The sequence below is a fragment of the Staurois parvus genome, unplaced genomic scaffold (genome assembly GCF_062004578.1).
Source record: "Staurois parvus isolate SC_StPar_1 unplaced genomic scaffold, SC_StPar_1.0 ptg000646l, whole genome shotgun sequence".
NCBI lineage: Eukaryota > Metazoa > Chordata > Amphibia > Anura > Ranidae > Staurois > Staurois parvus.
Genome location: NW_028318442.1, coordinates 2,312 through 29,100, shown reverse-complemented (window position 1 = coordinate 29,100; position 26,789 = coordinate 2,312). Strand labels below are relative to the sequence as shown.

General features: G+C 43.8%; 1 protein-coding gene across 1 annotated transcript; it reads right to left on the bottom strand.

Moving 5' to 3' along the window:
* Nucleotides 1-905: 905 nt before the first annotated feature.
* FBXO31 (F-box protein 31) lies at nucleotides 906-26,789 on the bottom strand. Its single transcript, XM_089693980.1, has 6 exons — nucleotides 26,603-26,789; nucleotides 22,203-22,277; nucleotides 21,995-22,104; nucleotides 20,090-20,243; nucleotides 16,454-16,812; nucleotides 906-10,971 (listed from the first exon to the last, which is right to left on the bottom strand). Exons 1-6 carry the CDS (start codon nucleotides 26,741-26,743, stop codon nucleotides 10,749-10,751), a joined length of 1,062 nt encoding a protein of 353 aa, XP_089550106.1. The 5' UTR covers nucleotides 26,744-26,789; the 3' UTR covers nucleotides 906-10,748.

Here is a 26,789-nt window from a genome sequence, read left to right as displayed (position 1 = left end):
TAATTGCAATGTAAAAAGACACAGATGTGGGAAATTATCCTTTAATTGCCATTTGAACCCGTGTGTATCACCTTGTGTGTCTGTACCAAGGCCAAACATTGCAGGGGATGGAAACTTGTGATCATGGTCATTTGGGGGATTTCTGTTATCAGTATGATTTTAAAAAAGAGCCAAACAACTATTTGATAATAAATGACTTCATATGACCACGGTTGTTTAATAAAAAAGATAGTTTGGTTGGCAAGATCAGTCATATTTTCAATATCAATGCCAAAATTTCAAGATTTCTGTGAGGGGATGCAAACGCTTGAGCACAACTGTACAAAAAATTAAATACACACACGTTTTGGATTTTTTCCTGGGATGATATCCTTCTCAGTCGTATCCTCGAATCCCCACGTTTGTATCCTTTTTCTTTGACGCCTACCTCTGTGTGTGTATATATGTATATATATATATATATATATATATATATATATATATAGAGAGAGATATAGCTACATGACGTGTCTTCTGCTGTTCCATTGTTTTCAATAAAAACTGAATTTGTAAGAAAAAAAATTAAATTAAATATAGGGGTAAACTTTTTTTTTTTTTTGGGACTCATCTAGGTTTCTTTCTTGTCTTCCAGTATCCATATATAAATGGCCCAGAATCTGACAGGTCGAGTGTTCTCAGGTTCCAGCACCACCCTCCTTCACAGCCCACACACACCAGAACTGCATAGAATCATAAAACCAAATGCTGCAGCCCCATCAAATCTGCCTGCCATGGATTATATACACTAATTACATGAACTTTCTGACTTTGGCATAGTCTCACGGTTTGCTGGATAGAACTGGGGGGGGGGGGGGTGATTCACTTTCTGGAGCTGCAATGTAAAGAAATACAAATTCACACACAGAGTCCATCAATGCATCAACTCTATTCAACACTTCACGTATGATGTTTCCTTTTTTTCACCCAAAACAATTTCCTTCAACTGAACAACAAAGTTACAAAATAGAACAATAGAAGAAGATGGGAACTTCCTGTTTTCATTGGGGTAATAAACACAGTTTTGAAAAAAATATATATATTTCTTCACAATCATAAATAAACAGATCACAGTTTTCCCCGAAGCACAAAGCAAATTCCAGTCAATATAAACCAAGAAAATGAATTTTATTCTAGAAATAAGTTGGAGACATTTGGGAGATGGATCCACAGTAGGCCCCAGTTTGGAGATTAAGGTAAGTGTGCAGCTGGGATAGGGTAGGGGAGTTAGGCACTGTATTTAAAGGCCACCCCCCCCTTTACTATTTTCTAGCTTGCTTTATATCTATCTTAGAGATACCAGTAGCAACATTTCCCCACATTAGTTTCTCTGCCCCTCCCACAATGGTGAAATTTCCCCACAGTAGTTGTGTCCCTGCCCCTCCCACAGTGGTGAGATTTCCCCACAGTAGTTGTGTCCCTTCCCCTCCCACAATGGTGGGACTTTCTTGCAGTAGTAGTGTCCCTGCCCCTCCCATATTGGTGGGACTTCCTTGCAGGAATTGGGTCTCTGCCCCTCCCACAATGGTGAAATTTCCCCACAGTAGTTGTGTCTGCCCCTCCCACACTGGTGAAATTCCCCCACAGTAGTTGTGTCCCTGCCCCTCCCACAATGGTGAAATTTCCCCACAATAGTTGTGTCCCCGCCCCTCCCACAGTGGTGAGATTTCCCCACAGTAGTTGTGTCCCCACCCCTCCCACAATGGTGGGACTTCCTTGCAGTAGTAGTGTCCCTGCCCCTCCCATATTGGTGGGACTTCCTTGCAGGAATTGTGTCTCTGCCCCTCCCACAATGGTGGGACTTCCTTGCAGGAGTTTGTGTCTCTGCCCCTCCCACAGTAGGGAGATCCCCCCAGAAGCGAATAAAGTTGGACATTGATGGGAACATTTTGCTGTAGATTTCTACACAATAAGTGCATCTCTGCCCCTCCCACAATGGTGAGATTCCTCCCAGTAGTTTGTGTCTCTGCCCCTCCAACAATGGTCAGTTCACCCCAGTAGTTTGTGTCACTGCCCCTCCCACAGTGGGGAGAGTTCTACACAATAACTGCATCTCTGACCCTCCCACAATGGGTAGATTCCCCCCAGTAGTTTGTGTCTCTGCCCCTCCCACAATGGGTAGATTCCCCCCCAGTAGTTTGTGTCACTGTCCCTCCCACAGTGGGGAGATTTCTACACAATAACTGCATCTCTGCCCCTCCCACAATGGGGAGATTCCCCCCAGTAGTTTGTGGCTCTGCCCCTCCCACAATGGGGAGATTCCTCCCAGGAGCGACTAAAGTTGGAAATTGATGGGAACATTTTGCTGGTGGAATCTGTATAGTATTTAGTGAATCAATGAGCTGAATTCTTGTTAAAGAAGGGTTCCAGCTGGCACTATGCTGTTTTTTTTTTTTTTTAGTAATTCAAAGTGCCAAAATGTCATCTTTATAATGTTTATGTATAGAAGCAAGCAGCTATGAAGTGAATAGCACATCAGGGACCCATGTACTGTTTATCTGTAGCCTTGAAGCTGAGAAGTCACACAAGTGGCAATATTGATTTATTGTCCTTGTGAGAGAGATAACAGCACAGGCTTTCAATTGTATCTGCTGCTATACTTTCAGAAGAGACACTTTACTGCTTTAGCTACTCACCTACTGGCACACATGGAAGACGCGTCCCAGCAAAGACTGGATCTTGGTAGAATATGGAATCTCCCGGGCATTTGTCCCACTCAAATAAAGAAATATCAAAGCTTGAATTTTCAGGCTGAACTCCAAGCAAAAATAAAAAAAAATAAAAAATTTAATTCAAATATATTCCTCAATCGCCAAAAATGCTTTAAATCCACTTTGTGGGCACCAAATACATTTGCAAACCCAGATATCACCTGGTAAAAGTAGCAGTGACATCATCACTGTGCTGTAAATAGCTTGTGGAGAGAGCAGAGGTGTGGGAGGGGCCCAGTAAGCCCCACCCACTACAGACTGCCTGTAGTAAACTTTTGGAGGGGGAGTAGACAAGACCAGTCACCCTGCACAAGGAGCAGTGGACATCAAATCATGTCCTGCCTGGTGTACATGTATCATGATGATATGAGCCTGCAGATCACATTACACACAATGGGGGGCTTCTATGGGACATGCATGCCCAGATTTGCTGTATGATGAACAGCTATGCAATTTTTTAAAACATAATGTCTAATATTGTTCATGGAATATACTTCAAAGTGTTTGTTAACTGTAAAAAATTTTCTCAATCAAAGCTTTTTTCCGTTGCTTGCCTGGAGATCCTGCCAGTAATAACACTTCCTGTTCCAATCTGACAGCACTAAGCCATTGCCTCACAATTAGCAGCAGCGTTGTCAGCATTCCAGGTGCAGTTGGCTGTTGGGCTGCCCATTAGGTCTATCAGACAGGCAACCCAATGGGCAACTGAAAAAGTGCACACAGCATGTTGACAACACCAGGGGCGTATTTACCACAAGGCAGACAAGGCGTTTGCCTAGGGTGGCATTTTTCAGGGGGGCAGCACTCCCCTCAGGAAGAAGGGACATATGCGGCATGGGGACCAGATGGGATCTGAAAGAGGCTGGGGGTTGCTTGATGGTGTTTGCAGAGCCAACTCTTGTTCCCAGGGATGTTCGGAGCTGTGAAGGTGAGTGTCTTTCTCCCTGTTGCGGGGGTGGGGGTGTTAGTTGAAAAGTGGAAGTCTCTTTCAGGTGTGTGTGTGGGGGGGGGGGGGGGGGCAGGGTTGTTGTTGGTCACATTCAGGCTCTCTCTGGGGTGGGGATAGGGGGTCTAGTGTTGGTTGTTGACAGGCTCTCTTGGCTGTGTGTGTGTGTGTGTGGGGGGGGGGGGGTTGATCTGATTTTTGTGTTGCCTAGTGCAGCAAAAAACCTAAATACACCACTGGACAACACTGCAGTGAATTGTGAGGCAGTGACTTAGTGTTGTCAGACTGCAACAGGAAGTGCTGTTACTGGCAGGATTTCCAGATAGGAAACCTTACATGAAATTCACCAAAAATATTTTGCTTTCAAAATCTGCATATAGTGAGACATGATGTCAAGGTTACTAAAAACAGCTTTCAGGATTATCTCCACTTTAGGCATTCAACACTCCTGTATTCCATAGAGACAGACTTGACCATTTGTTGCCATTGAGACTTTCTGTAGTCATCTAGAGAAGGTTGGCACATAGATGCCAACTGTCCCATATTTACCGGGACAGTCTCAAATCTTGTCCCTTTGTCCCACTAATGCTGTGCCTAGGGCCATGTCCCGGAATCACAAGCACCAAACCTATCTGAGTTACTGCACATGCAGAGTAACTCAAAAAGGCATTCCCTGCTGGGATCTGGGCAATGAGTGAGCAGACCCTGCATGTTTAGAGGTGGGGTCTAGCCTAGAGCAGCCCATAAAGTGAGCATGATGGGCAGTCCCTGCATATTTACGGGCAGGGGTCTAGCCTTGATCAACCTATAAAGTGGATGTGATGGGCGGTCCCTGCATATTTACAGGCGGGGTCTAGCCTTGATCAACCTGTAAAGTGGGTGTGATGGGCAGTCCCTGCATATTTACAGGCGGGGTCTAGCCTTGATCAATCTGTAAAGTGGGTATGATGGGCAGTTCCTGCATATTTAGAGGCGAGGTCTCAGCTGGATCAACCCATAAATTGGGAATGATAGACGGTCCCTGCATATTTAGGGGCAGGGCCTAGGTTCAATCAACATCTAAAGTGGGTGTAATGGGCAGGGCTTTCATATTGGGAGGTGGGATCTAGGTAGGATTAACCCATAAATGGGCATGATAGGTGCTCCCTGCATATTTAAGGGCGGGGTCCAGGCTTGATCAACCTGTAAACTGGGAGTGATGGGCATTTCTTGCATATTTAGAGGTGGGCCTCAGCTGGATCAACCCATAAATTGGGCATGATGGGCCGACCCTGCATATTTAGAAGTGGGGTCTAGGAAGAATCCAATCAGAGTGGGTGTTATGGGTAGTTTCTGCACATTGAGAGGCAGGGTCTAGGCTGGATCAACCCATAAGGTGGGTGTGATGGGTGGTCCCTGCATGTTTATAGTCAGGCGGGATCAAAATGTAAAGTGGGGGTGATGGGACTTCCCTGCATGTTTAGGGATAGAGACTAGGCAGGACCAACCCATAAAGTGAGCGCGATGGGCGGTCCCTGTATATTTAGAGGCAGAGACTAGGCAGGACCAACCCATAAAGTGAGCGCGATGGGCGGTCCCGACATATATAGAGGTAGAGCCTAGGTTCAATCAACTTGTAAAGTGGGTGTAATGGGCAGTGCTTTCATATTTAGAAGTGGGATCTAGGCAGGATTGCCCCATAAAATGGGCATTATGGGTGCCCCCAGCATATTAATAGACAGGGTCTAGGCTTGAGCAACCTGTAAAGTGGGAGTGATGGTGGTCCCTGCATATTTAAAAACAGGTCTAGGCTGGATCAACCCATAAAATGAGCATATTTAGAAGTGGGGTCTAGGAAGAATCTAATCATAGAGTAGGTGTTATGGGCGGTTTCTGTGCATTTAGATCTAGGGTCTAGGGTGGATCAACCCATAAGGTGGGTGTGATGGGAGGTGGGGTGTAGGCTGGATCAACTCATAAGGTGGGTGTGATGGGAGGTGGGGTCTAGGCAGGATCAACCCATAAGGTGGGTGTGATGGAAGGCGGGGTCTAGGCTGGATCAACCCATAAGGTAGGTGTGATGGGAGGCGGGGTCTGGACTGGATTAACCCATAAGGTGGGTGTGATGGGAGGCGGGGTCTAGGCAGGATCAACCCATAAGGTGGGTGTGATGGAAGGCGGTGTCTAGGCTGGATCAACCCATAAGATGGGTGTGATGGAAGGCGGGTCTAGGCTGGATCAACCCATAAGGTGGGTGTGATGGGAGGCAGGGTCTAGGCTGGATCAACCCATAAAGGTGGGTGTGATGGGAGGCGGGGTCTAGGCAGGATCAACCGGTAATGTTGGCATGATGGGCCATCCCTGCATATATAGAGGCAGAGACTAGGCAGGGCCAACCCATAAAGTGGATGTGATGAGAAGCCCTCATATATTTATTAGCAAGGTGTGGGCGGAACAAACCCATAAAGTAGGTGTGATATAGACACGTCCACCCAGAAAGTGAGCGGCCAAAATACAGACCGTGGGCAGGGCATTTCCCAGGGGCGGGGCATTTCCCAGGATCGGGGACTATAATGTTGGAAGGTATGTTGGTACAGGCACAGCAATTTATGTGTCTACATTTCCACAACAGAAAAACAAAAAAAATTTTTTTTAAATACTTATTAGTAACAATGGGATACTTCAAGAGCCTGTCCAGCCATAAACATTAGAAAACAACAAGAGAAGTTTACAAGGAGGCCCGGCCGTCTGCCCCGACCTCACAGTGCAGCTACTGATCAGGAAACTTTGTACCGAAACACGTCTGACCTTTATAACATAGAACCGCAAAAGAAATTTATATTCAGAATTCCCCGTACAGCCATTGTGAACAGAAGACACGGATCATACGAAATCGTACAAATGACACTTTGTAGTGGTCGGGCTGATCCCAATTATCTGGATTAATAAGAACAAGTTTGTTAATTAAAATCTCTCTTTATTATTTAACTTTTTTTTTTTTTCCAAGAATGAAACCCATCGAGTGTAGTTTTGTCTTCCTGTCACTGCACAACAACTTCTCGCTATACACGTGTCACCACATCAGCGCAGTTCCGACGGGACTCTGATACAACCATGGTGCTGGTCCCCGTGTTCTGCCCTAATAAAATAGCCCGGCAGTCCCTCCATATCCCGCACTAGCAGTCTGACCTAAAACATCTCCAGCTCTGTTAGATTGCAACTCCCCTGGTGATATCCGGATCTCGCGAGTTTCTTTTTTTTTTTTCTTTTCAGTGTGTGTTTATTATTTGATATGTCTTGGCTGCAACAACTTTAATGGACTTTGTAAACATTTATATTAATGGTAAGGGGTGTTTTTACAAAAAGATTTGTCCTGTGAACTGCATGGTACATCCTTTATGTGCAAATAGAGGGGAAAAAAAAATCAGATGTTATTGGGCTATTTTCTCTCCAGGTTAAAATATTCATTCATCCATAATAGGGTAAATCAGGAAAATACCTCATTGTGGCCACTGGATGGAGCTAATGATCATTTAACATAAATTGATTTCCTATGATCACAAGCACCTGATTCACTCTATTCTGTATGAATGAATAACATTCAACCTGGAGAGAAAATAGCCTAATAACATTAGATTTTGCCCCCATTCACACAAAAGGGACGCAAGTGCAGTTTTAAAGGATGAATACTGTAACTCTACAATTTTTTTTTTATAATGAATATTTTAAACCTGTCTGTATTTATTTTTGTTGGGTGATCTCCAACCTGCAACCTGCTGACACTTCAAGTCTCGCTGCTCAGTCTGATATCAGATCGGCACGCGGTAATTGTAATTATAAGAATCTGCAAAAGGAGGGAAATATAGAAATCAGGAAAAAAAAAATAGGATTTTTGTTTTTGGCGGTCAAACTTTACAGCTGTACCAGACAGACTTCAGGTGGTTGCATTACCTTCTAGTGTTTGTGTCTCACCACCCTCAGCCAATGGATAGCCAACGAACATCTGCCTGGATCGCACTTCCTGCAATGTCTGGCCGCCAAGGACCATTGCAAGTGCAATACCTACCTTAGAAAAAAAGGGGGTATGCCCTACAGTGACTCAGCAGATGGTGGCAGTGTTTCGGCATCGCCACTCACACCAGAGTAGTGCATTACTGAGCACTGTGGTGCGCACACATCCATTGGTAAGATGCATTGGCGTGCCATTAAGGCGCAATTCACACTTGGCGTTTCTGGGAAACGCGACAAAGCGCACAGAAAACATGCATTTTGCCACACGTTTCAAAAACATGCTACAAACATGCACTGCGCTTGAAGTGCCAATAATTGTTAATGGTACCCCAAATGTGGTAGGCAGCCATGCGTTTTGTCATTCACCAAAATGCGCAGTGAATAAACCACACCATGCTCAGCTCCAAAAAAAGGTTTTAGGAGCTTCTTCGGGGCATTTGTCGGGCACAGGGCAGTTCAATCAAGTGAATGGGCTGCCCTATACATGATGAGTGTAAACAATCCAAAACGCGAGCAGGAACATGCGTTCCCCCACGTTCCGGGCCTAAGAATGAATGGCACCGCTTCACATCAATGCGCAAAAGGCGTGTTGCAGTAACATGCACACTAACGCATTTTCAGCAAGAACAGAAAATACCTGTTGATCCTGCCAGAAATGCCATGTCCTTGTCATCTCCTGTAAGCTGAACTGAATCTACAAGCAATGTTATCTTTCTCCTGTAAACCACCAATCCCCTCTTAGCCAATGTAATGAAGAGGAACAAAGGCAGCCATGTTTGCAGTCCAGCCTGGGTGACATCCCTCTCATTTTTTTGTTCCACAAATGGGACTTTAAAAGGCACTAAAATTATGCAAGTTTATAAAAATACTTTTTTGATATTTTATTATACAAAATACATCTAAAATCATAACAACACATCACAGCTTATATCACAATGTTGTAAAACAGCACTACCAGGGGCGGACTGACCAATTGGAAACTCGGGCACTGCCCGAGAGCCCGGGGTCAGTAAGGGGCCCCATGAGATGCCCCTGGTACCTTTTTCATAGGCTTTTTTCAGTTTGGGGAAGGACACAGGGGCCCCATGATCCCCTATTGCCCGGGGGCCCCATGAGTTGTCAGTCCGCCCCTGAGCACTACATAACATTGCCCGAAGTTTACTACAGATAAATTACGTGTCGCCACTGATCCGACGCGTTTCAGAGATTTATCAATGGAGACACATTTATCTTTAGTAAACTTTGGACAATGTTATGTAAAATGTTTTTTGTTAGAAACTTACGTAGTTTTATTGCCTTTAAATACTCTTTTGGGGAACAAGAAAACCTTTTGGCTATACTTTGAGGATGTGGCACACATAAGAGTACACCCACTATTCATTTTTAGCTCCTTCCATAAATACAACGGGGGGAGTGAGTGAAGCCACTTACACGCAAGAGGCGTGTAGTTCACATGACAAACGTGAACAAGATAAAAAGAAAAGCAGCCACATCATCCAAGGACTAGTGAGCTGCAATATATTACATTTTTGTTATGGGGAGACCACACTCCAGCCCTATCCTCTTGCGTTGTCATCCTGCCATGTATGCCACCTGCTGGAAACTAAAGGTGTCTGCGCCCACATATTTCGCACACAGGCATGATCTTCCCCCTTGTGAAAAGCTGGACCAGAACAATGATGTGCAGATGATGCTGGTGTGAGGGCGTATAAACGGGAAGTGGCTGAAAGAGGGTGGAGGAGATCAGCAGCACTGAAAAGTAGGCAAAAAAAAAAAAAAAAGGAATTTTAAGAATTAAAAAAATCAAAAGGGCAACTATTTATTGTACACAGTGCTTTAGCAACTAAATGTCATCCAGTTAGGTCTACTGTAACAAATGTATAGTATGTTACCCACCAGGGGAGGACTGACAACTCATGGGGCCCCAAGGCAATAGTGGATCATGGGGCCCCTGTGTCCATGCCCAAACTCAAAAAAGCCTATGAAAAAGGTACCAGGGCATCTCATGGGGCCCCCTACTGACCTCCTGCCCTCGGGCAGTGCCCTAGTTTCCAAATGGTCAGTCCGCCCATTACCCACATAATTAAAGTGCGACGTATTGGCGCAGTAGCATCAGAGGGACTTAAATACACCTAAACCTGGCCAGGGCCAGTAGGGCTTTTGGGGCCTTGCCGTTTAGATGCCAATTCAGCCTGATTGTTCCATCATCTCATTGCTTAGGCATTGAAATCGCATCCATGTAAAACGTGAATACATTATTTTGAATGTAATTTGTATTGACGCGAGCAAAACAGCACAGAAATGTGCATCGCCCTAGAAAGAAAATATGATCAAAAATTCAGATCAAATCTCTAAAACCGATACAAAACTGATGTATGGGCGGCCAAATCGCAACTTTTGTATCTTGTGTTGCAGCGGCACACAAGAGCGACATCTAATGGCAGCAACTGGTACTGCAGGAAGAAGTAAAAATGAACCCATTATTATATACAAATTAAAAAATATAGATTTCAATTTTAAAATCTACAATTTAGCTAGCGCAACGTATAGATGGAATCCGCCTGGAATTTTAAATGCTAATTAAACATTGCAATAGACCATTACCTTGCTGCTCAGGGTAAGTTACCTTCTTGCCATTTAGCTCTACCCGCCCCCCGCTTGTTCCTGCTTTTAGACGGATGTACAAAAATAGGACCTGGTTTATCCTGCCCTGATAAGGTGGGACCATTAATATATAAGTTAGGTATATATTTATATATTATTACATAGGATAGACTGATTATATACATGTAATGAGGTTTTCCTTTTTCTATTTTTTTCTCTCCTCGGTATTCATCGTTTTTTAAAAGCATCACTTTCAGACTCTTTCGCATCCTACGGAAACATTGCAATGCATTGCAAGACCTGTCAGCGCACCAAGGGTTAAAGAGTACATGCACTGTTTTCTGCCATCCAGAGGTCACCATAGTTGCTTGTTGAGGTTAGGAAAGGGGGGGGGGGGGAAGGGGGCGGACCTAGACAGTGAAATGACCCGAATTCCGTTAAGCTCCTCCCACTGCGCTCCCCTAGGTTGTCCATAGTTGCATAGCTCGCAGCATTTCATCAAAGGCCTCTGGCGATGGTGGCTGAGAGTTCTGAAACCTGTCCGTCATGCGGCTGTACAGGCTGAAGGATTTTAGCTCCAGCCATATGAATCCGAAGCGGTTGTCGTCAAAGAGGATGAAGAGGCCGGGTGTCCTCTCCGGGCTGCTGAATCCATGGCCGGCTATGAGCCCAGTTCCGTAATAGCTTTAAAAGACAAAACAGAGAATTTTGTTTAAAAAAAAAAAAAAAAAACCACACAAAAAAGAAAAACCCACAATGACCAAATATAATTTTTTTTCATGGTTAATCCCTGAAACTCAATCACAACCCCCTGATGAAGCCGCGTGACCAGCGGCGTAACGCGTAGGGGAGGGGCTGCGACGTCGCTGATCATTCGTGGACAGCAAGTACACACACAGCATGCTTTGTTGGCTTGCTCAAGACGATTCATTGATTTTTAAAAAAGCGGTTTTTACTCTTATCAGTGCAATTTGGGGACTAAATAAAGTATTTGTGTTTAAAAAGGATAAGGCACTATTTGTGAATTTCTTTCCCATGGAGGATATACCATAAGGAGGAGGAGTAGCTGCATGGGAGAGAGACAACAGAAGGGATATGTGACGGGGAGCCGGCTGAGGGATATCCACCATACATCACACGATGCAATATATATATCTTATATGTTCCTCTTAGTGAACAAAAGCGCAGTTAGCCTATTATAGGCTACCAAGGAGGTGAGCGTACATCTAAACCATACTAAGGAAGTCACTGGAATATATCATTTCACTTGAAACACTGGGAGTTGTCACTTTTATTGATTAGAGACTTTTTTCACTATATAATTGTATTGGAAGTCATGTTATATATTTTGATCACAGTGGTTATTTTTATATATTTTTTTGACCGATTTGGAAATTTAATTTATCTTTGAATGTTATATGATTATAATATTACTTAGATTAGGGGCACAACATCTTTTTATTTATTTTTTTAATCCCTGATCTGCCTTAGGAGCCTATATTAAAAAATTACCTGACAACCGAAGAAAAAAAATAAAATAAAAATCCTTTATTTTATAATCAGATGTTCAGTAATCTTCCTATTCACTCATCTAAGCACTGATGAAGAGGAGCCTTGAGTTCCGGATCATGGTGGCTTTTTCTTGTGACCTTGTATACATAGCAGGGTGACTACACAAACTATATCTATGGTGCTTTCACCCCCCCCCCCCACACACACACACACACACACACACACACACACAATCTACTACGGAAACTCCTAAGGATATTCTGGCTGATAATAGAGAACGACCTTGAAATTTTTCTCCAGTTTTGGGTCTCTACTGCACCTATGAAGGATAAACCAGGGAATGCACTGCCAACTGAGAGCACTGGGACCTTGGGTGTTCTGGGCTGAATGAAACCCAAGGATACAACTGGGAACATGGAGAGATCTTCTCTAACAACCCGGGTCTAATATAGAAAGGTAAAGTGAGCCCGCAGATAGATTTTAATGTAATTTTTACACATTTTGGGAAGACTTGCATGCTTATAGAGCTTGAAAATAATACACACAGTGCATCCAGAAAGTATTCACAGCGCTTAACTTTTGCCACATTTTGTTATGTTACAGCCTTATTCCAAAATGGACTAAATTAATTTTTTTCCTCAACATTCTACAAACAATACCCCATAATGACAACGTGAAAGAAGTTCCTTTTGAAATCTTTGCAATTTATTAAAAAAAACAAGAAAAAAACAAGAAAAAAACAAAAACACATGTACATAAGTATTCACAGCCTTTGCCATGACACTCAAAATTGAGCTCTGGTGCATCTTGTTCCCACTGATCATCCTTTAGATGTTTCCACAACTTGATTGGAGTCCACCTGTGGGAGATTCAGTTGATTGGACATGATTAGGAAAGGCATAAACCTGTCTATATAAGGTCCCACAGTTAACAGTGCATGTCGGAGCACAAACCAAGCCATGAAGTCCAAGGAATTGTCCGTAGACCTCTGAAAAAGGATGGTATTAAGGCACAGATTTGGGGAAGGGTACAGAAAAACTTCTGCAGCATTGAAGGTCCCAATGAGCACAGTGGCCTCCATCATCCGTAAATGGAAGAAGTTTGGAACCACCAGGAATCTTCCTAGAGCGGGCCACCCGGCCACAATGAGCGATCAAGGGAGAAGGGCCTTAGTCAGGGAGGTAACCAAGCACCCCATGGTAATTCTGAAAGAGCTCCGGCGTTTCTCTGTGGAGAGAGGAGAACCTTCCAGAAGAACAACCATTTCTGTAGCACTCCACCAATCAGGCCTGTATGGTAGAGTGGCCAGACGGAAGCCACTCCTCATTAAAAGGCAAATGGCAGCCCACCTGGAGTTTGGTAAAAGGCACCTGAGGGACTCTCAGACCATGAGAAACGAAGCTCTCTGGTCTGATGAAACAAAGAACTCTTTGGCCTGAATGCCAAGCGTCATGTCTGGAGGAAACCAGGCACCGCTCTCCACCAGGCCAATACCATCCCTACAGTGAAGCATGGTGTTGGCAGCATCATGCTGTGGGGATGTTTTTGAGCAGCAGGAACTGAGAGACTAGTCAGGATTGAAGGAAAAATTAATGCAGCAATGTATAGAGACATCCTTGATGAAAACCTGTTCCAGAGCGCTCTGGACCTTAGACTGGGGCGACGGTTAATCTTTCAACATAACAACGACCCTAAGCACACAGCCCACATAACAAAGGAGTGGCTATGGGCCAACTCTGTGAATGTCCTGGAGTGGCCCAGCCAGAGCCCAGACTTGAACCCGATTGAACATGTCTGGAAAGATCTGAAAATGGCTGTGCACTGACGCTCCCCATCCAACCTGATGGAGGTTGAGAGGTACTGCAAAGAACAATGGGAGAAATTGCCCAAATATAGGTGTGCAAGGCTTGTAGCATCATACTCAAAACGACTTGAGGCTGTAATTTGTGTTAAAGGTACATCCACAAAGTATTGAGCATAGGCTGTGAATACTTATGTACATGTGTGATGCGGAAAAAAATTAATTTAATCCTGTAACAGGACTCACTTTTAGTGGGGGCCCAACGGAACCCAGCGTACTTTGGAGAAGTAGGGAGACCCCTGTCTAAGGTCCCCATATCCTTATTATGTGTAAGTCACTCTGTGCCTGTTAGGGGTACAGGGTGATCTGTCCTAATATTGTATAGACATGTATAGGTGGGGTGGGGGGTTGTTGATTGTTTAATGCCATGTACTTGCATCCTATTGTTCTATTGTGTTTTGCTTGGGAGAAAACTATTATGGGATGTATCTGTTTATGTGTATTAGCTTAGTGGGGGGTGTCTCCAGCAGCCCTCCCTCCTGATGGGACTGTCTGCTGGTATGAAGTTTAAATACCTGTGTGTCTCTTGTTGCTAAGTGTAGATTGCCCCGCCCTGTGTCATTATGCAGGGGGGGGGGGATTGTTCCCTTAGTGTATAAAAAGCCAGTTCGAGTTTCAAATAAAGAGTTCCATGTTCAGACAGCGTGGTATTGTCTAGTCTTGTATGGTCTGCTGTGGTGTCTGTTGTCGATGTTCGGATGGGAAAGCGGTATTCTAACGGAAGTACCCAAGCGCAGACTGGGGTCGGTTCCGTTACAAGTCTATTTTGGAATATGGCTTTAACATAACAAAATGTGGCAAAATTTAAGCGCTGTGAATACTTTCTGGATGCACTGTATAGAACAGTTATATCTGGATGTATACAGGGCTTTTTTTCCCTCAACGAATAGGTGCAGGAACTCCTCCTCCATTCTGAATCACGTCTTACACCTTCCCCCTACCTACTTCTGAGCACAGTCCCAGTACTGCTCCTTATAGAGAATACATAGCCAAGTATCATTTTGTGGTGCTAAGTAATTTGGCAGGAATTTATCAATATTAACAAAAAAATAGTAAACAGTAAAATAGATCCCCTGCAGCCAGCAGCAATAGACCCCACAAGCAACAAATGCTACCCAAGCAACAACACACCAGGAGCAACAACAGTTCTCCCAGCAGCCAGCATCAGTACACTCCCCAGCAGCCAGCAACAATAGATGCTTCCTCAAAACTAGATCTCTTTCAGGAAATAGATCCCCCACCAGCCACAATAGACCTCCCTAGCAACTATAGACCACCATACAAAAATAGATCCCCTCCAGTGAGAATAGATTCCTCAGCACCCAGCATCAATAGACCTTACAGTACAGCCAGCATCTCGAGATTACATTCAGTGCTGGATGTGCCGGAATTGCGTTCCCCTACGTTCCTGCTGAAAAAAACCCCTGGATGTATATAACTCTGCTGGACAACTTTTGAATGACCCCCATTCCTTGACATATTCGGGTTCTTCCATCAGCATATCATATCTATATGAGCTTGTTGGATACCCCATTCCAATTCCATGCCTTCCCCGCTGCACCACCCTTACTCTTAATATGGAGTTTGCATACACCATGGCCATTAATATGGAGTTGCCCTTCGCCATGGCCATTAATATGGAGTTGCCCTTCGCCATGGCCATTAATATAGAGTTGCCCTTCCCCATGGCCATTAATATAGAGTTGCCCTTCGCCATGGCCATTAATATAGAGTTGCCCTTCGCCATGGCCATTAATATAGAGTTGCCCCTCACCATGGCCATTAATATAGAGTTGACCCTCACCATGGCCATTAATATAGAGTTGACCCTCACCATGGCCATTAATATAGAGTTGACCCTCACCATGGCCATTAATATAGAGTTGACCCTCACAAAGGCCATTAATATAGAGTTGACCGACACCACGCCCAGTAATATACAGCTGACATCACCATGGCCATGAATATAGATTTGACCCTCAGCTTAGCCATGAATATAGAGCTGACCCTCACAATGGCCATTAATATAGAGTTGACCCTCACCATGGCCATTAACATAGAGGTTACCCTCACCATGGCCATTAACATAGAGCTTACCATCACCATGGCCATTTATATGGTGTTGCCCCGCTTTGTGACCAGAACATCCTCCACTCTTCTTGGAAGGCGTTACACAAAATTTTTGAGTGCATCTATAGCAATCTGTGCCCATTTGTGAGGTCAGGTACTGATGATGGATGAGAAGACCTGACTCACCATTGGTGTTTCCAATACTTCCAAAGGTGTTCAGTCGAGTTAAGGTCAGGACTTTGTGCAGGACACTCCAGTTGCTCCACACCAAACTGGTCAAACCATGTCTTTATGGAATTGGCTTTGTACACAGGGGAATAATAATGCAGAAGAACAGAAATAGCTCTTCTCCGAACTGGAAGAGCACAATTTTCTAAAATGCCATTGTATGACGTATTAACTGTACACTTCACTGGAAACACCCAAGTTCCAGCATGGAGGTGGAGGTGCACATACTTTGGCCATGTATTGTACAAGTGCACTCAGCTAATAAAAGTACACATGTTTTGGGATTTGTCTAAAAAAACTGAGGTGCCTTGGAATGTCAGAACATGGAACCACCCTCTAATATCAATGACCAGATCACCTCGGACAGTCTACATTTCCCACATCCCCCCAATTTGTGTCTGCTTATCTCATGTACCCCGTTTCACTTCATTCATGATGAAACTGAGCCACGGTACCCTGATGCTGTGTACCCTTTAGTATGGAGCATGCCCTCACCAAACTCTACAGCTGCGGGGGTAATCTTCATTCCGTGCCATCACCTCCTCCGGGAGGGCAAATGCTTGCAGATCCTGAGGTTGCTGCTCCCCGTTTTCGCTGGCGTCGAGTCCATTGGCGGCGCTCTCTTCCGCACTGGCAACAGGTGATGGTGCCTGTGCAGATTCCACCCTGCTGCTGCTTCCAGCATCCTCCACACCTCCTGCCAGCCGCTGCTCCCTACTGATCAGGTTCCGGATGTCCAAGATGAGTCGCGACAGTTCAGAGAAATTACGTAACTGCTCTATGCTGGGAAGGCGCACCGGTCGGGTCAGGTCTACTTCTAGTGTCGGCTGTCCGGCTGGGACATTGGGATCTCCCTGAATACAAAGAGAACATAATTCATAAAGTATGTCCACACCATTACCGGGCCACTAAACAGATCACAACTATACATGAAAGATTGTGCAATAAACTTTAAATCTGACCTTCAACCTGCCCTTCAGTCTTGCACAGTTATACCGGCTCCTCTCCTGTACAGAAAGTGCTTATTCTGATTTCACTGGACACTCTGAGCTTCTCACAATGTGCATTAGAAGCTGCAGCAAGTCAGAGCCCCACCTCATTTTCTGGATGGAGGACGTGCAGCATCATCTAGCCCAGGGGTGGGCAAACTTTTTGACTTGAGGGCCGCAATGGGTTCATATATTGGACCCGGGGGCCGGACCAAGAGTAGATGAATGATGTGTATGTGTCATCCATAGTAAGTATAGTAATATTCCCCTATAGTAAGCATAGTAATTAATCCCCCATATAGTAATTCATCCCCCAATGTAATTCATCCCCCATATAGTAATTCATCCCCCCATATAGTAATTCATCCACCCTATAGTAATTCATCCCCCCTATAGTAATTCATCCACCCTATAGTAATTCATCCCCCCTATAGTAATTCATCCCCCATATAGTAATTCATCCCCCATATAGTAATTCATCCCCCATATAGTAATTCATCCCCCCTAGTAATTCATCCCCCATATAGTAATTCATCCCCCCAATAGTAATTCATTCCCCATATTAATTCATCCCCCATATTAAGTCCCCAAGTCCCCCCTGTGTCAATTCACTTGCCTTTGCTCCGCGCGTTCCTCTTGCCGTGTTCCCACGCCGTTCCGGTCTTCAGGGCGGACTGTGAGAGGAGCCTAGCTCCCCTCCCCTCACGTTCGTCACGCTCCCCCGCCTACACACATCCTGTCAGCCATCCTGACAGTATCACGCTCCGCGGGCCGGATTAAAAGGTCCGCCGGGCCATATACGGCCCGCGGGCCGTAGTTTGCCCATTGCTGATCTAGCCCTTTCCTCCCTAGTCTGACTGTCCCTGGCCTGCCCCTTTCATTCATTGCACTTCAGTTTTTTCAATCATAGAGGCTCAGCAACACATGTGAGTGTTACCTAGTGTGGTCTGTATGCAAATACAGCCTGTCTAGGAATGCCCACTCCTCCAGACTGACATCCACCCATCAAGGCATGTTAATATTTTAATAACTCCTCCCAAGAGCCAGCCCACTGCTTGCATCAGCACTCTTAAAAAAAAAAAAAAAAAAAAAAAAAAAACTATTCCAGTATATGTCCCATTGTTTGTGGACGCTATAACTTTTGCGCCAACTAATTAACCATTTCAATACCGGGCAATTTTACACCTTCCTGCCCAGGCCAGTTTTCACGTTTCAGCGCTCTCACACTTTGAATGACAATTGCGCGGTCATACAACATTGTACCCAAACTAAAATGTTATCATTTTCTTCACACAACTAGAGCTTTCTTTTGGTGGTATTTAATCACCGCTGGGGTTTTTATTTTTTGCTAAATTAACAAAAAAAGACCAAAAATTTTTTTTAAAAAACACGTTTTTCTTTGTTTCTGTTATAAAAGTTTAAAAAAAAATAATTGTTCTTCATAAATTTAGGCCGAGATGTATTCTGCTACATGTCTTTGGTAAAAATAACCCAAATTAGGATGTATTATTTAGTTTGTAGGAAAGTTATAGAGTTCACAAACTATGGGATAGATCTGAATATTGATCAATCCTGAAGTACTGACAGCCAATCTAATTTCTTGAGGTCCAAGAATGTCAGGACAGTACAGATATCCCCCAAATGACCCCTTTTTGCAGAGTAGACAGTCCGACATACTTCATAAGAGGCATGGCGAGTTTTTTGAAGTTGTATTTTTTTTGTCATAATTTTTCGGAAAATGAAAAAATAAAAAAAAAATTATTTTCACTATTTTTTTTTTTTACATACTGTCACCAGTGCAGTACAGCATCATCATATAACTGGCATGGCGGTGATCAGGACACTGACTGGTGACAGTATGAAAAAAAATTATATATATATATTTTTTTATTTTTATTATTTCTAATTTTTTATTACATTTTTTTTTATTTTTTTAAAGATTTTTTTTCATATTTTACTATGACCAAAGTATTACAATGTTACCATAGTAACATTGCACTACTTTGGGGAAGCGATCAGTATTTTTTTTTTTGTTTTGTTTTTTTACACAATTTGCTTATAGCAAAGAATTACTTTGCAAGCATTTACCTGAATGAAATCGATTCATTCAGGTTTTTTTTTTTTGTGCTTAACTGTGATTTGGCCACAGCTAAATCACATGACATGTGCATGTGACCTGCTGTGACCATTCACAGCTAAGCACTAGTATACAATGGATGGCATGAATGAAGCCATCCATTGTATACAACTGTCATGTGACCTGCTGTGATTGGTCACAGCAGGTCACATGGTACCAGCAACAGGGGCCGGTACTCAGATCTGTCATCCGCCGTGTCCGAGGTACACGGCCGGTGACAGATCACGCTGCTGCGCGGCTCTGCAACCACGCATGTGCAGGAGGACCCCAAATGGCGTGCACCCGGAAAGCTAGTGCATTTTTGCGGCCGCCAAAGGGCTATAGGCCGGGTGGCAAATGGTTATTATAAGCTTGTTGGGATTTTGGCCTAAATTTATGAAGACATTTGATTTTTAAATTTTTTTTGGATATGTGTTATAACAAAAAACAAAAAATATTGTTTTTTTCAAAATTGGTAGTCTTTTTTTTTTGTTTATAACACAAAATGTAAAAACCGCAGAGGTGATCAAATACCATCAAAAGAAAGCTCTATCTGTGGAAAAAAACAATTACATAAATTTAATGTGGGTACAGTGTAGCACGGCTGCGCAATTATCAGTTAAAGTAACGCAGCGCCGTATCACAAAAAATGGCCTGGTCAGGAAGGGGGATAAATCTTCTGGATGGCAATTGGTTTTAACATTATTATTTTATTATAGATTATTAGTATATTAGTTAATTGGATCGTGCTTTGCTGGGGTTTTGCCTTCCTCTGGATCAACTGTGGATACAGGATTATAACTTTTTTTTCCTTCTATGGTTGAACTGGATGGACTTTTGTCTTTTTTTCAGCCAGACTAACTATGTAACTAAGTATAACTATTATAACATATGGTTCCCTCTATCCAACATACAGAGATGAAGAAATTAAATATTGTCTGTGTGTGTCCTGAAACAGGTAAGAAAACAAGCTCCATTCCCAATATTCAACTTATTTACAGAAAAACACATCTGGCTCCTACTCACTGTTATTTTCGTGGCCTTGGCGGTCATCCCATGGAAACTCAGCATGACTATCTCTAGGCCGTGGCTTCCATATGTGCCCTTGAAAAAGCCAGGCTTTACCAGATCATCCGGCCGGCTAGGTGGGTGATATATCCGGCGATAAGTAAGGCAATTGCTGCAAAGAGACACAAAAAGTAAAAGATAGACAGGATAAAGCAGTGCACATAGGTGCCCAGGGCTGGAGGCGTTCAGGAATACAGTGGACCACCTACTTCTTAGACTGAAATGTCCGCTCAGATAACACAATCATGTAAACCCTGGTGTCCACGAATGTTTGACACAGATCAGCCTCTGCTTGCTACAAAGTTACATTGCAAAGTCTGATAACTGTGGTAGAGAAGACTGAGAAAATGCTTCTTCCTGCCTGCAGACTTATGACATCATCCCAGCCTAGGCTGAGTGAATGACTGAAACTCAAGGACAAATTTTTAACCACTTGTCTACCAATGCACATATATATATATTATACACACACACTAAAATAAATTATATAAATTGTTTTTTTTTTCTTTATTTAACTTTATTGCTATCACGAGGGGACTAACAAGCCCCCTATGTGATAGCATCATGCAGGTGACAGGTCCTCTTTATGGAGACATTGGGAGTAAAAATAAAAAATGTTTTATTTTTATTTACTTTATATAATTTCTTTACACTTTTTAACTTTATTGCTATCACAAGGGGCAAACAAACCCCCATATGTGATAGCATTGGACAGGTCCCTCTTTATGGTCCTCTAGACCCCCAATGTCTCTATGAAGAGGACCTATCACCTACCCAATGGAATAACATAGGGGGTTTGTTAGCTTATTAGATTACCAATTTTCCAGCTGTCCTCCAATACAGCCAATCAAGCTTCATTAGCTGCATCCTTAGATCCAGTAATGACAGCTGGGGAATCGGAAAGTGGATAATAAATGTCACTTCTTTATTTATTTATTTATTTCAGGTACATCAATTTACGCAGCACTTTACATATATATTGTACATTCACATCAGTCCCTAACCCTCAAGGGGCGTACAATCTAAGGTCCCTAACTCACATTCATACATACACATACTAGGGACAATTTAGACAGGAGCCAATTCACCTACCAGCATGTCTTTGGAGTGTGGGAGGAAACCAGAGTACCCGGAGGAAACGCACACAGGCACAGGGAGAACATGCAAACTTCAGGCAGGTGGTGCCGTGGTTGGGATTTGAACCAACGACCTAAGTACTGCCAGGCGGAAGTGCTAACCATTTAGCCACTGTGCTGCCCACTTCTTTATTTATTCATTGAGGGCATCAGGGAACAAATGTGGAAGTCATTTCCTGCTGTCTTGGGCACCCCAGAGGAACAGGAGAGCCTGGGAAGAACTGCAGGTGCTGGCAGTGAGGAGAGTGTACCCTTCGGAGCCATATAAAAGTAATCGTAAACTGGATCACTTTAATCTGAAAGCCCTTCGCTGGCTCTAAAAATCAATAGGAAGCTCATGGCTGCTGCTGATTGCTTTAATCCCTTATATACTGCAGTTTATAAACATACATTGGTAGAGTAAATGGTAAAAGGTGAAGCATTTCTGATAAATGATACAGTTGCTGTATAGTATGACAGGTCAGAAATGTATTCATGGAACCATGTAAAGTTACTGACAGGTCCACTTTAAACTTTCACTCCGCTTGATACAGTCACTAGAGGGAGCTCTTACAAAGATATATATGAAACATAACCAGGCAAATATGGATCAGAAGTGTAAGTCCCATCAGCAACTGATCTCTAGGTAAACATTATAATGTGACTCACTGAAAACACATCACCGTTCCCTTTTCAATACAAATCCCAATAGAAGAATTTAAATTTTTCCCAATGTCCTCTTACTTACTCATATTGGCAGATATAGATGAATTTCATCAGGATCAGCTCCTGCATGTGTTCATGGAAAATATCGTCCAGTGTCCTCCCCAAGTCATCTCGCAGCCACGTGCGAAATTCCTGCACCAAAAAAAGAAAATAAGCACAAGATCAGAAATACGTCAATGTACGGGGATGGTAGGAGGATGCTGATCGACCAATCACAGGTCCTCCCTTACCTCCTGCCGCCCTCCGGACATCCGGTGGTAATCTGTCTGAAGGCATTTGGTACAGAACTCATCCTTCTTCACCATCTGCAATGGCAAAGGGAGTGGTCAGTAGCGGCAGGAACGCAAGTAATACATTAGCAGGAAGATGATCATTATTATATTGTGATGTTCCTGATATTATGAAATAATTATGATGTTTATTTTTTTTATAATTCTTTTATTTTAATATTGTTTTAACAATTTACAGATATGGGTTCAAAAACACATAACATAGTGTCGTATATTAGGAAAAAACCATGTCATGAAAATGTCCTCAACAGTATAAGCAACACTGAGATAACCTAATTCCAATTAACAATAGAATACTGAAGAGTAAGCTGAAGACATAAAAGAGTTTACATTGATCTTTAAGGCGGAGAAATTAGGGATGGCAATGACCAGGGCCAAACTCTGGGTTACCCAAGATGGGAATCAGGGGAGGGCTGTGGAGAGACTGGAGAGACATGGAACGTTGCCCTTGAGACCTGTAGAGTGCTGCCTAGGGTAGGGTGTACAGAGAGTTTCCGGGGTAATGGAGAGGAAATCCAGGGCCAACTTCTGGCAGTACGCCACCCCCAAGTCCTCCATTTCCATGTCAACCCAGTGCTTGCCCCCCCCCCCCCCATGACAGTGCCAGTCCACCAAACTGCTAAGATGAGTTGCCTTATAGTAGGCTCAAATATTGATCACTGTAACGGGATCTAGGAAAAACATAGACTCTTACAGTACTCTGATCCCAGATATGGTATGAATGCAACACACTGTATATCAAGTTGTAAGCATAAAAAACAGTATGAAAGGTGATTCCAGGAGCAGGGGAGAAGGGTAAAAAGCAATAACAGCAGGCCGGAGCTCCCCGAGAAGAGAGGGGGGAGTCCCTCTCCCAGGAAAGATGCTGAGAGGCGTGGGAGTGGAGTCACTGGGTTGTAGCTATCTCACTGAGGTAGGCCTCTGTGTACATGAAATAGTGCCAGGGTCTCCAAGTTTCAGTAAACACTTCCACCATATTTAAATAAAAATAATATAAAGCAAACTTGATTAAATAAACACATATAAAGTGTCACTACACCTAAAGTCCACGTAAAGTCCAAAAATTCTTGCAGGTGATTTCACAATAATTTGTATCCCCGAATAAGATTGATGGTATACTCCAGAAGATCTTCATATACCTCAAAGAAAAAGATTCTAAACATAGTGTATTATCCCAGATATTGTAATAAAGTGCCACACGTGTCACATGCAGACAAACTAAAGCGCCACAGCAATCGTGAAATGTCAGGACTCCAACAACTCAATTAATAAATCCACTGCACACAATCTTGAGTTGTTGGAGTCCTGACATTTCATGATTGCTCTGGCACTTTAGTTTGTCTGCATGTGACACGTGTGGCACTTTATTATAATATCTGGGATAATACACCATGTTTAGAATCTTTTTCTTTGAGGTATATGAAGATCTTCTGGAGTATACCATTAATCTTATTTGGGGATACAAATTATTGTGCAAGAATTTTTGGACTTTACTTGGACTTTAGGTGTAGGGACACTTTATATGTGTTTATTTAATCAAGTCTGCTTATTATTATTTGTATTTATTTATGTACTTCAGGGGAAGGACTGTTAAGTGACTTGTTTGGGTTTTTGGGATAGGTAGTTGAGTGCTGTTTTTGTTATACTTCCGCCATATTGTGCAGTGTGGCCGTAAGGTCTTCCATGTCCCTGAGTTCAATGACTTTAGTAAACCATAGAGCTTTTCTCGGCAGGTTGATATCTCTCCAGCGGAGAGGAATTCATGCTTTAGCAGCATTCAAAAGTTGTATGGTGAGGGAGTGCTTGTATTTTTTAGTAGGTGTCTCTGTCAAGTGCAACAGGCAAGGTCATTGCTTAGGTCAACATCATTGTGTTGCTTAATGACGCAGCGCACTGCTTGCCGGAAGGGCTGAATTAGTGGGCACTGCCAGAAGATGTGGACCATGGATCTCTCACCCACCCCACAGTGCCAGCAGGAGCCAGATATCTGATGGGAAATGCGGTGGAGTATGGTGGGGACCTTATACCATCTGGTGAGTATTCTGTAGCTGGTTTCCTGAACCCTCGAGGAAATAGAGGATTTGTGGGAGAAATAGAGAATTTTCTCCCTTTGCGGCGTCATGAGTTGTAGATCTAGGTCTGCCTCCCATTTGGCCAGAAATGGTGGGACATAGTCGGCTCCTGGGTGTTGTCTTCTAACTAAATATATATATATTTATAATATCCCTACACTGGGTGGATCAGAGACACATATATCTTGGAGAGGGAGTGGCAAATTTTATTCCCCCCCTATGACAGATGGACTCAAAACTTGTAAGGGGTCTGGAGATGCCTGGAGTGAGAGAGCAGCAGTGGAGAAAGAAACACAACTGAAGTCCTCCCCAAAAGTCCAAGAGAGAGTCAGCAAGTTGAGAAAGGTCCGTGAGTGTGGTTGGAAGCTTTATGGCGCAGAAATTAGGGATGGCAAAGACCAGGGCCAAACTCTGGGCTACCCAAGATGGGAATCATAGGGGATGGCTGTGGAGAGACCGGAGAGGCACAGAACGTTCCCCTTGAGACCTGTATAGTGCTGTCTAGGGTAGGGTGTGCACAGAGTTCCCTGGGTAATGGAGAGGAAATCCAGGGCATACTCATGGCAGTACCCCCAAGTCCTCCATTTCCATGTCAACCCAGTGCTTGGCCCCCCCCATGACAGTGCCAGTCCACCAATTTGGTAAGATGAGTTGCCTTATAGTAGGCTCAAATATCCAGAAGGTCAACTCCCCCAGACATCTTAGGTAGGGTCAGGAGGTGTAGAGCTAAACAGGGTTTCCCTTGTGACCAGACAATGTTCCGAAAGAGGGAACTGAGTCTGTGGAAAAATGTTGGGGGGGGGGGGGTATCGGAACGGCTTATAGAAGATAGAGGACTCTGGGGAGTAACGCCATCTTAAGAGTGGTGCATCATCCAAACCACGTCAATGTTAACGAGTGCCAGTGTAAGAGGTCTTCCTTAATTTTAAGAAGAAGCAGTTCAAAGTTGGCTCCACACAATTTAGAGGGGTCAGGGGTGATGTTCGTGCCCAGGTACCTAATGGCTTCTGCAGCCCATCTGCAGGGAAAGGATGGTTTAAGGCACCGGATAGTGGTCACGTCCGCAGAGATGTTAAGGGTGGAAGAATTTAAAAAGTTGACCTTGAAGTTGGATAGAGAGCTGTACGTCCGCAGTACCCATAAAATATTGGGCAAAGATGTAAGTGGATTCATGACAAAGAATATCGGGTCGTCCGCCAAAGCTGCAACTTTGTGGCTTCCCGAGGATTTACAAAATCCGGTAATATTAGGATCTGTGAGGATTGTGCACAGGAAGGGTTCCAGTGTTAAGATAAAGATGAGAGGCGTCCCATTCGAAATGGGAAAGAAGTCTGACTTGGTCTGTCAAATCAATGGGCTGTCAAAGCACACTGCACAGAAACAAATGCATTCCCGTGCAGGGGCGGACTGACCATTTGGAAACTCGCCCGAGGGCCCGGGGTCAGTAGGGGGCCCCATGAGATGCCCCTGACACCTTTTTCATAGGCTTTTTTGAGTTTGGGCAAGGACACAGGGGCCCCATGAGTTGTCAGTGGTGTATTTAGGTTTTGTGCTGCCCTAGGCAACACAAAATTTGTCCCCCCCCCCACACCGGCAGAGAGCCTGAAATTGATCAACAACACCCCTGCCCCCACACCCAAGAGAGCCTTCCACTACCATCACCCCCATATTCCAGCCACTCCCCTCCAAGCAAGAGACAGAAAGACACTCACATTCACAGCTCTGGACATCCCCAGGAATGAGAGTCAAGATGCCTGAAAACCTCTCTCAGATCCTACCTGGTCTCCAAGCTGCATGTGTCCCTTCTTCCATCCCCTCTTCCTGGGGGGTGTTGCTGCCCCCCTGAAAAATTCCACCCTAGGCAAATGCCTTGTTTGCCTTGTGGTAAATACACCCTTGACTATATAAAGACTGTGGTGGTATGGTACTGGTACTTTTCCTTGCACACAGACAATGTCCCATCTGATGGTGTGGAGTGCTCTCATCCTATTTTACCAATCTGTGACAGGAGAAGCAGTAGACTGATGAACTCTTATGTCACTCTGCTCTCTCCTCCTATCAGCATGCTCCTTGTTAGCACATGAACACTGTAGCAAAACAGATTGGCTTCTTGAGCTGCTTCTCCTCACAGTCTGACCTCTGCACAAGGCTAATACCAGGTCAACTCTTCGTTCTTGCATTATGAAAAAAAAAATTAATTTAATGATGTACAGTATTATTGTATACCAAAATTTACAGGACGAAAAAAAAAAATCTCCAGTTTCTTACTTGTATCTGCCCATTGTGGGGCCCCTTGGGGCCGTACATGCACTCCACAGTGGCAGTTTTCTTCTCCATTAGGTGGATCCGGAATACGGGTTTCAGCCTCATGGGTTCGTCCACGTGTGGATCGTGAGGAGGTAGGTACATCCAGCCGATGATGAAGAATCCATCCACCTGCAAGACAAAGCCGTGG